Source organism: Cydia pomonella, chromosome 19, assembly GCF_033807575.1.
Source record: "Cydia pomonella isolate Wapato2018A chromosome 19, ilCydPomo1, whole genome shotgun sequence".
Classification (NCBI taxonomy): Eukaryota; Metazoa; Arthropoda; class Insecta; order Lepidoptera; family Tortricidae; genus Cydia; species Cydia pomonella.
In genome coordinates this window covers 16,512,635-16,524,116 of record NC_084721.1, presented here as the reverse complement: position 1 = coordinate 16,524,116, position 11,482 = coordinate 16,512,635, and the positions used below count along the sequence as shown (strand labels likewise).

Genomic DNA, 11,482 nt, shown 5'->3' with positions numbered 1-11,482 from the left:
ACTCTGGAGAGATTTCGAACTATTATTTATAGCTGACAGCTGGACACTTTTGCAACAGTTCTGCCCAAGGAGATTTTGTTCCTTGCCTCTACCTTCCATACCCCGGTCTAAGATAGTTTTTTCAACTTCAACATTTATTCAGCAAATAGACCACAAGGGCACTTTTACATGTCAACAATATAATATGATGATCGTCCGTCCTCCATTTTTTATTAGTGCTCTTCAGTGGCTTCCTCTGCCATGCCACTCTTATAGTATGGGTAATAAAATAAAAGATAACATATAAAATAATTACTTTATGTCATAGCTTAAAAATACTTAACATACAACGTTAAAGACAATAGAAAACAGTAGTTCCGTTGAAAATAATATCAGAGTCGGACCAAGATAACTGCATTTGAGTGTGGCAATGTCTTCGATAATGTCAAATTTCTATGAAAATATGACAATTATAATGACACTGTCTCACTTTGTAATCTTCAAATCGGTGCAAAGTTAGCTTAGACAGACTCTGGGAACAGCGTTACAATCTGCGAAATTGGATGGAAACATTATGAATGAAATTCATTCGGAGTCTTGCCGCTGCACTGTGGGCTGAAATTCGGCTTTCATTGACATAGAAACCGAAGTTGTTATTTTTATGTTTTTTTGATTAAAATAGGTTTTGCCCAGCATTGTTATGGTAACCTATGGATTTTAGACGATTTGGAATGAAAATTGTGGAGTTACGATTTTTTTTCAAAATAAATGTATGGAGCAGGAACAAGAAATCATCATTACTCAAGAACCGCAAAACAAACCGTAATATCCTCGCAGGTGGTTATACTACGAAATATTTGTGATTTTTTGGCATACTACATATATCCGCCACGGGTGCGGTTTTTTTTTTAAATCATTAATTGTTTCTATGGAAAAAGCACAAAAACCAAATTCAACATCTTAAGATTTTTTTGATTGAAATGGGTTTTGCTCAGTGTGTTTATGCTAAGTTATAAGTTTCACACGATTTGAGTTGAAAATGGTAGAATTATGATTTTTTTTCAAAAAAAATGTATGGAGCCGGAACAAAATATCAAAATATCTCAAGAACCACAACAAATACGGTAATATTCTCGCAGATAGTTATGCTACGAATTATTTGTGTTTTTTTGGCATACTACATATATCCGCCACGGGTGCGGTTTTTTTTTTTAAATCATTAATTGTTTTTATGGAAAAAGCACAAAAACCAAATTCAACATTTTAAGATTTTTTTGATTGAAATGGGTTTTGCTCAGTGTGTTTATGCTAAGTTATAAGTTTCACACGATTTGAGTTGAAAATGGTAGAGTTATGATTTTTTTTCAAAAAAAATCTAGACCGTTCGCGATGTAGACTAAAAGTGATATAGGCAAAATATTACACTAGTCATTTTGCGTTTTAGACCATCCGCGAATAACCCCTGTTGTCAGTGCTCAGACGTTTTTGAACCTTGTAATAACAAGTATAAGGTCTACTGTTCACCGGCGGTTGACAGTCCGTTGTACGGCGGACATGCCGTCGACGAAGCGCGTCCGGAAGAGAACGTTGGCGTTATTGAACATGCCGTCTTTCAGGGATACTATGATGAACTGGAACAAATATACATTGTTAGATTCTGTGAAATTGTTACTGTGTAACTTAACGCATTCACCTCCAGCACAAATTACGCTTCGCTTGTAGCCGATTAAACGTTTTTTTCCGTTTTGTAACGAAAAGCGCCCACGAATAGAAAACTCGCCTAACAGGTCGCTGGCAGTGAATGTGTTAAATAAGGTGTGTTCGAGTAATTCTGAATTCATAAAAACCGGACAAGTGCGAGTCGGACTCGCCCACCGAGGGTTTCATACTTTTTAGTATTTGTTGTTATAGCGGCAACAGAAATACATCATCTGTGAAAATTTCAACTGTCTATCTATCACGGTTCTTGAGATACAGCCTGGTGACAGACGGACGGACGGACAGCGGAGTCTTAGTAATAGGGTCCCGTTTTACCCTTTGGGTACGGAACCCTAAAAATGATGGGTGATTATGAAAACGAAGTTTAATATAATAATCTATGGGTAATTTTCGGAATGATAACCGCTTACCATCGGTATCGTTGGAGTATCTCAAGCGTTCATAGGCTGCATTACTCGCTTACTCGTATAGAAGGTGTATTGCCAGTGATACATGGGGCGGGGCCCACTGGGAATACATCATGTATAAGATATATTGGCTTACACGAAAGGTCGACTACACTCATCGTAATACCGACCGGGGCTGGGCAGAGCTGTCTTCCAAGGATCTCCACAACGACCGGTTTCATCGTCTTACCAGCCGCAAAAATCCTCTGACTAAAAGCTTCATTTAAGAATCTCTACAAAGTTCCTTGAAATCTTGACTAGATTACTGGTCAACCTTGTTCGGGACGTTCGAGTGTGAAATTATGGGAAACGATGCGCTGTTTCATACTAAAACAATATCCCGCTGTTTATATGTTGTGTCGAGTTGATGACTCTTCGATAACTGTGTCCAGTTTTCACAATTTGTGACTAGTTTGTTATCTTCAATCCATCTAGCAGACGACAAAATAAACAAAAATAACAGGTGTCTCTTCTGTTCTATAATATAATTGTTACATATTTGCCGTGATTTATTTATCAGAAGTGTTTTTCAATAAACAGACGTCACAATCCTTTACCTTCTTTCTAATGTTAAAACGGAGTATAAACAGTGTATAATTATTTTAAGAATGTAACCTGTGAATGTCTAAAGTGCTCTTTGAGCATGTGTCCGATGTTCTGCGTGTGCGACAAGTCCAGCGCGGCGTCCACCTCGTCCAGGATGTAGAGCGGCGCCGGCTTGAACAGCAGCATGGCCAGCACCAGCGACAGCGCCACCAGCGAGCGCTGCCCGCCCGACAGCTCGCCCAGGGACTCCTTCCAGGTGTTGTTGAACCCTACTTTCACCTGGAGACAGACGACATGTTACAAGTCAAACAAGGGCAATATTATTATTTGGGCTCGGACTGCTGTTTTCCCATTTACTTTGAACAAATATTACACTTTGAGACCTCGGAATAATGAAATTAATTCACTCTACAGAGGCAGCCGAAGTACACGGTATGTGACTAGTTTTACGGCACTTGTTCGCAAGCTGTGTCCAGTTTCTTGTCTCCAATCGATCTAGCACAGGAAGCCCCTAAGACGGCCGGAGTTTAGTCTTAGCGCTCAGTGCTAAGGTACCGAATATCGACCATAGTCTCTATTTACCTGTGACGAGTGTGTGCAGTATGTGACCACTTTCTTACCTCCAATCCATCTAGCACAGTTAGCTCTTCGAGGCCCCTAGCTTGGCCTGAGCAGTCGGTAGTAATGTACTAAATATCTACCCGAAGTTGTTGACTTGTTTACAGATTGTGACCAGTTTCTTACTTAATCCACCTCGCTCAAAGCGTCACTTATGAGTATACACAGGCTGTGAGCAATGTTCATAATATGTGACCAGTTTCTCACCTCCAATCCATCCAGCACAGTAAGCCCCTCTGGCGGCCGCAGCTTGGCCTGAGCACCGGGTAATAAGGTACTGAATATTGATCCGAAGTCCCTGTTTACTTGTTCACAAGCTGTGACGAGTGTGCGTTTCTTCTTTTCGTCCAGTTCGGCCATTACTTGGACGAGTTTTGCGCGGTCGGCTTCGACTATAGCTTTCTTGCGGAGGACGTCTTGATACTGCGAAAAGAAAATGAATATATTGTTAGATACTTTTTGGTCTTTCCTGGTAGAAAGTTAAGAGTAAGATCAGACATGTTTATCTCGGTTGCAAAAACAATTTTCAACAAAGAAAAACCCCAAATTGACACTTAATATATAAACCTATTTATAAAATATTTAAACCTTCCAGTTGACTTATTTCAACAAATCATACATACAGGCAACGTAAATACGAATTGCACAAAACTTGGAAAATCGCAGCTACAAAAGCGATCTCTTCCCGTAATAAATAATTAGCCATATCCTTTGTACTTAGATGAACCAACATTACCAACATAAAATAGTATTTTATACAACGTTGCATACAATATTTTTCCTACGAGTCAACAAAAATAAATCTTAATTTAGGTAAACAAATTACAGCAAAAGTATATAGCCAAGACGCGCGAGCATACCTTGTTACGCGCCCGGCCCGCCCCGGGCCGCGGCCGGCCGGTCGGCGACACCTCCTCGTAACTCATGAGGCCCTGGTACTTGCTACTTGCTAAATTAATTTTTTGGACAGTTTTTTCTCAATTTTGGCCACCGTAGCCTACGGAGACTAACAAGCAACGCTAAGCGGTCTTCGTAGTCTATGGGTGTTGCTATATTACGGGTATCACATGCGTGTTTCTGACTTATGAAGTAATTATTTTTACTATGCAACCAAATGAATATTTTGTAAGTTGGCAGCAATGCACTTAGTTTAAAACTGTATTCGTTTTGGTTTTGTTAGGTTGGTAGCCATTAATCGCAGTAACGTTATAGCGATTAAAAGCACAAGAGCTTTTATGAGGAATAGACAATATAGACTTTTCTTGAAACCTTTTATGTATGTTCTTATATTCGTGTTAATGAATGCATAAATGACAGATAACAGTAGAGGAGTAGGAAAATGTATTATATGGCTCGACCACACCACTGACCTGTTCCTCCTCCTTCCCGAGCAACGTGTGAGCCCTGGCATTAAGTCCCCGCGCCAGCTTGTCCCTCCTCTCCTTCAGCTGGCCGAGCCGGGCGCCGGCCGCGTGCGCCTGCCGCGCCGGGAAGTCGTACAGGCCGCCGGCCGCGCCGAAGTACTGCTTCTCGCCGGGGATCCACGTGTGCTCCTTCTCGAGGGCTGTGATCTGGGGAATGGTCGAGTGTGAACTATTGGAAGAATAACACAAAGTGTGGAAAAGTTACAATTGTCACCATTTATTTTATGGGATTAGTTTTTTGGTTAACAATTTGGACCATATAGCTGATATTGCAACTAACGATAAGAGCTTCCTTAAGGTAGTAGTTAGTTAGTTAGTTAGTGCTTCTGGGCATTTTCCGCAAATCGACAACCATTGTGCCTATTTTGCGTGAAACGAGGTAGCGCTACTCTAACCACCCCAGCTCCTCCACTAAGGTAGTAAGTGACGAATGAGAGGGATGTCGCAATGTGAGACACGGTGGGTATATCTACATCTCACTTCTATATATGGCTACGTCCCTGTCGTCAATTACAAAATTGAAGATGTAAAAAATCCTTTAAAAAAACGTTTTTGTGCGTTACGTGTAAAAGATTTTGAGAATAACTTTCGTGTGTTAATTAAAATCGCATTTTTTTATTCTTTACAAAATTAAATTCTGTCTTACACTCTCCTCTTCAATTGTTATCAATATTGGCACAAGCTAGCACAAACAAACTTACTTTAAAAAATAGCTAGATAAAGATAGTTTATTTTCCAAGTAGGCATAAGTAGGTATATATAAGTAGTAGGTATAGGAGTAGGGTTAATGTGCTTATAAACGTCAAATAAAGCTACACCGGCTCTAACCCTACACCTCTGGCCCGAGAAGATCCCATATTAGTATACCCTCCTAAATTGTAGGAGGGTATCCCAATATGGGACCGGCAAGAATCTCGGCATGTCCTGCCTCTTTTCAAAACAATGCATTTTATAGCTAACGTACAGAAAAAAAAAATCATATGGAATTTAAAAAAACAGTAGTAGGTACTTTCTTATAGAAATTTTATGCACTAGATTGCTTATAAGGACGTTATCATTGCCAATATCATAAAATGGCGACACATCATAAAATCATAAAATGTTTTTGAAGCTATGATCACAATTCACGGAATCTCACAATACCATTATATGGAATAACACAATAACCTGGAATCTTACCTTCTTACCACACTCAGTGGCCTCAGTCTCCAGCTCTTTAATCTTGAACTCTAACTCCTTGATCTTAAGGTTGATATCGTTGTTCTTAGCGTCCAGCTTTTCTCTCTGCTGCGACAAACGAGCGATTTCCGTGTTGCGCGACGCGATTTCTGCTTTCATCGCTTTGATGCGGCCTTGGATCTCTTTTACTGCGTTCTGCGTTAATAAAATTGAGAAGTTATTAGTTTTAGAAAGTTCATATTTAAACCAAATCAAAGAAAACACGTTCGCTGCGACAATTAGTGCAACTCGTAATTAACTACACGCGTAGCGGATTCTAGCGTTTTCCCGTTTTGTAGAGGAAAGCGGCTATGAACAGACGGCAAAAAAAGAACGCTGAGCGCTGTACGAATCGTCGACGATCCCAAACTCACAAGCGGTATTGAACCTTTAAGTCTAAGGAGAGACTTTGCCTCCTTGTGTGTGTCCTACCGCTTGTACAATGGGCTGTGCTCTGAAGAATTGTTTGACATGATGCCAACGGCTACTTTCTATCACCGCACCGCCCGCCGTCGGCAGGGTGTTCATCCTCACACCCTAGAACCTAAATGGTCGCGTACTGTGCGGTTTAAGAGGAATTTCCTCCCGCGAACGCTTCGGCTGTGGAATGAGCTGCCTGCCGAGGTTTTCCCGAGGGGCTGCAGTATGGGGTTCTTCAAAAAAGGAGTGTACAGGTTTTTAAAGTGTCGGCAACGCGCATGTAATGCCTCTGGTGTTGCAGGCGTCCATAGGCTACGGTGACTGCTTACCATCAGGCGGGCCGTATGCTTGTTTGCCACCGTCGTGGTATAAAAAAAAGCGCAGAGAAAAAAAGAAATTAAGTTTTTTTTTTATTCTGCTTTTTATTTACTTTTTTTTTTACTGATAGTTTCCTCATTTATTTTAGGTTTTCAGCTAAAATACTACTTTCTTTATAGTTCGGCTCTTCTTTTACTTTTAGGCTTATATTATACTCTGTATCTTTAGGTATTTAAATAAAAGTAAATAAGATCTACCGTCAAATGGCTCCTTAAGCAAGTTGAGGGTAGATGAAAACATTATATGATCAAATAATGTAGGTTAAAGTCGTGTAGTCGTCGTCGTGTAGTTTGACGACCGGTCTGGCCTCGTGGGTAGTGACCCTGCCTATGAAGCCGATGGTCCCGGGTTCAAATCCTGGTAAAGGCATTTATTCGTGTGATGAGCATGGATATTTGTTCCTGAGTCATGGGTGTTTTCTATGTATTTAAGTATTTATAAATATTTATATATTATATATATCGTTGTCTAAGTACCCTCAACACAAGCCTTGTTGAGCTTACTGTGGGACTTAGTCAATTTGTGTAATATTGTCCTATAATATTTATTTATTAAAGTCAGGTCGTTCAGTCATAGATCCAGGCGGTTTTTTATTTGGTTGGTTAACCAATAAAAATGTTATAAATACCTGAAAATGTACAAATTGTTTACTTTAGAGTATAGTGTTGGCGACGGCCAACCTAGATGATAATCGCGATGAAACATATGACGTTTCGGTGCTAAACTAAGTGCTGACTCGTGCTTGTGGCCACACCCTTTTCTACTAGTAGGAGTAAGTATATGTCACAAACCTCGGCGGCAGTATGCTCGTCCTTGGCAGTCTGTAGCGCCTCCGCGAGTCTCTCCGCTGCCGCCTTAGTCTCCGCCAGCTGACTCGTGCTTGTGGCCACACCCTTTTCTACTAGTAGGAGTAAGTATATGTCACAAACCTCGGCGGCAGTATGCTCGTCCTTGGCAGTCTGTAGCGCCTCCGCGAGTCTCTCCGCTGCCGCCTTAGTCTCCGCCAGCTGACTCGTGCTTGTGGCCACACCCTTTTCTACTAGTAGGAGTAAGTATATGTCACAAACCTCGGCGGCAGTATGCTCGTCCTTGGCAGTCTGTAGCGCCTCCGCGAGTCACTCCGCTGCCGCCTTAGTCTCCGCCAGCTGACTCGTGCTTGTGGCCACACCCTTTTCTACTAGTAGGAGTAAGTATATGTCACAAACCTCGGCGGCAGTATGCTCGTCCTTGGCAGTCTGTAGCGCCTCCGCGAGTCTCTCCGCTGCCGCCTTAGTCTCCGCCAGCTGACTCGTGCTTGTGGCCACACCCTTTTCTACTAGTAGGAGTAAGTATATGTCACAAACCTCGGCGGCAGTATGCTCGTCCTTGGCAGTCTGTAGCGCCTCCGCGAGTCTCTCCGCTGCCGCCTTAGTCTCCGCCAGCTGACTCGTGCTTGTGGCCACACCCTTTTCTACTAGTAGGAGTAAGTATATGTCACAAACCTCGGCGGCAGTATGCTCGTCCTTGGCAGTCTGTAGCGCCTCCGCGAGTCTCTCCGCTGCCGCCTTAGTCTCCGCCAGCTGACTCGTGCTTGTGGCCACACCCTTTTCTACTAGTAGGAGTAAGTATATGTCACAAACCTCGGCGGCAGTATGCTCGTCCTTGGCAGTCTGTAGCGCCTCCGCGAGTCTCTCCGCTGCCGCCTTAGTCTCCGCCAGCTGACTCGTGCTTGTGGCCACACCCTTTTCTACTAGTAGGAGTAAGTATATGTCACAAACCTCGGCGGCAGTATGCTCGTCCTTGGCAGTCTGTAGCGCCTCCGCGAGTCTCTCCGCTGCCGCCTTAGTCTCCGCCAGCTGACTCGTGCTTGTGGCCACACCCTTTTCTACTAGTAGGAGTAAGTATATGTCACAAACCTCGGCGGCAGTATGCTCGTCCTTGGCAGTCTGTAGCGCCTCCGCGAGTCTCTCCGCTGCCGCCTTAGTCTCCGCCAGCTGACTCGTGCTTGTGGCCACACCCTTTTCTACTAGTAGGAGTAAGTATATGTCACAAACCTCGGCGGCAGTATGCTCGTCCTTGGCAGTCTGTAGCGCCTCCGCGAGTCTCTCCGCTGCCGCCTTAGTCTCCGCCAGCTGACTCGTGCTTGTGGCCACACCCTTTTCTACTAGTAGGAGTAAGTATATGTCACAAACCTCGGCGGCAGTATGCTCGTCCTTGGCAGTCTGTAGCGCCTCCGCGAGTCTCTCCGCTGCCGCCTTAGTCTCCGCCAGCTGACTCGTGCTTGTGGCCACACCCTTTTCTACTAGTAGGAGTAAGTATATGTCACAAACCTCGGCGGCAGTATGCTCGTCCTTGGCAGTCTGTAGCGCCTCCGCGAGTCTCTCCGCTGCCGCCTTAGTCTCCGCCAGCTGACTCGTGCTTGTGGCCACACCCTTTTCTAACTCAGCTACCTGGTAACAGTAATATCGTTTAGGGACGAGGTCACAAATGTCACAACAAAAAAGTTTTAAACGCCATGTGAAGTTCATATTGGGTCATGCTCGGTGTAGCATTGCACGTCATTGAAATATTTTTTAAGCTTTTAATCTTAAAGAGGTGAATACATTTCTCCTACTCTACCCCGAACACGTTAAATGATTATTATTGACTATGCAAAAAAACACATCAGTAGCATAGTGTACAAGGTGCCCGTGAGCATTGCTAGAGATTTTAACGGTGCATTCCTGATGGCAACAGAAGCAAAAAATGTTATACGACTTTTTGTGAAATTCGACAAAAATAATTTTTTTTTTGTCCCTTTTTTGAACACTCCTGTACATAAAAAGTAATTTTTATTGATAAACACATAACCTAAAATTAACTAAAAAGTTTTTTTTTATTTGGGGGTAGCCTCTCGAATACATTTTTTTTAATTTTTCGATGTCATTCAATAGGTATGTCCAGACTAAACCTCAAAGTGGCAATACCGCAGTCAAATATGTGTTTTGTACCGACTTATGGCGAAAGAATGATTTCGAAAAACATCTAATTATCTCTGAAACTAGGCCTAATCCAGAAAATTTTATATGACATTTTAGTTTCTAAATATTACCAGGAATGCTTAGTTAAAATGTCTCGCAATGCTCACGGGCACCTTGTATACACGGTGCTCACGAGGAACCCAAAAGATTTTGACAGTGTATTACTGATCACATTTAGAGACTAAAATGTCATATAAACTTTTATGGATTTCGCCTAGTTTCAGAGTAAAAAAAAACATCTTCTTATCGTAACTTAGTGCAAAATGCCTTTTTGATCGCGATAATGCCATTATGGGGCGTAGTCTAAATATCCTTATTGATAGATGTCAAAAAGTGACATGTAACCTTTGCAAGAACTAGTTTTACCAAAAAAAAATCGTAAATAAAATATTTTCAGTGCCAGTTTTACCATAACATTAACTTTTTATGTACAAATACGTTTAAAATTTGAAAAAAAAATAAATAAACAAAAAAACCTAAACCTAAACCTAACTTGAGTCCAGAGCAAGCTCGGTTCTCCATACAAATGTAGTTACGCTCTCAGTTTAAGGGTGAATCAACTTTTTTTGTTTTGTTATCCTGTCCCGTTGTCCAAGGGACAACAGTGGCACAGTTTGTTTGAAGAGACGTTGTATGCCGTTCTAGTAACATGTTTAGTAGGGGGCCCATTATGGACATTGGTTATAACGACCACAAAAACGCAAGTTTAATACATTTAAGTACCATAAAATCAGTATTTCAATGAACTTTTGTCCCCTAGACAACTAATCGTAACCATGGCAACTAGTGACGCTAAAAAGTTGATTCTCCCTTAAACGACTAGCTAGATTGCTTTGAAACGTTTGATTGGGAAGGTGAAATTCGGCCGAGCTTACCGGGAACTCTTGTTCAGAAGGTTAGAATTGCTTTGAGTGCAACCGTTTGACTTGAATCATACACAATGAGAAAAGCATAACTGGTCCACACTGTTAACTGACAATTCGTAAACCTTATTACAAAGACATAAGGTCCATCGATGGTCAGTGAAGAGTGTTGTTGTTAGTAGGGAATACCTCTAGCTGCAAAGTGGAGAATTCCTGCTCCCTCTGTTTCCAATTGCTGCTGTGATGTTCTGCTTCTTTTTTGGCCTTCTTGAGAGCTTCTTCAGCTTTTTTAAACTCCCTGTTGAAGAAAGTTTCAAAGTGAGAATCGTAAAATAGGCCAATCAACTTAGATAAAAAAAAGCGTTTTGAGGAATTCATTCCTAGCAAGCTGGAAATAGTTTTAATACCTTAATTTGGCCCTAAACGCTTGTAAACAGAGTTTGCGCAATCCCAGAAGGTGTACAACAATAGTACATTACGATACAAGTGCGAAAAATAGGAAATCCGAAGCGAGTGGTGATAAATTAAAACACGACCGAAGGGATTGTTTTAAATCGACACGAGTTGCGAATTACCTATTCGCACATGTATCGTACAACGTTTTACAGTACATATGGCCCTTTAAATGTTCGACACAGTAACGTAATATGTTAATTTTGGCACTAGTGCGGTAAAGTAGCACCACATGTACTGTAAATATAATAAACATTTACTGGTCTTGTGTTGATTGGCATGTAATGGCACTGCAATGCAAACTTGTGAACTTACCTTTCACTGTGACATATAATTCCTTGACCTTGACCTCCAGGTCTTTAGCCCTCTTCTAACAGTCTTACTAGCTCTGTTACTCTGACATTTAGCGATGCTTCCTA

General features: G+C 41.8%; 1 protein-coding gene across 1 annotated transcript in view; it reads right to left on the bottom strand.

The window, feature by feature from the left end:
- Positions 1–281: 281 nt before the first annotated feature.
- Positions 282–11,482, bottom strand: part of LOC133528323 (structural maintenance of chromosomes protein 2) — a 32,485-nt gene continuing 21,284 nt past the window's right edge. The window contains exons 16-22 of the mRNA XM_061865667.1: positions 10,800–10,908; positions 9,058–9,177; positions 5,912–6,106; positions 4,679–4,879; positions 3,516–3,731; positions 2,760–2,969; positions 282–1,610 (exon numbers count right to left, since the gene is read on the bottom strand). Coding sequence (XP_061721651.1) covers positions 1,500–1,610; positions 2,760–2,969; positions 3,516–3,731; positions 4,679–4,879; positions 5,912–6,106; positions 9,058–9,177; positions 10,800–10,908 — 1,162 coding nt within the window. The 3' untranslated portion in view covers positions 282–1,499. The remainder of the gene's footprint in view (positions 1,611–2,759; positions 2,970–3,515; positions 3,732–4,678; positions 4,880–5,911; positions 6,107–9,057; positions 9,178–10,799; positions 10,909–11,482) is intronic.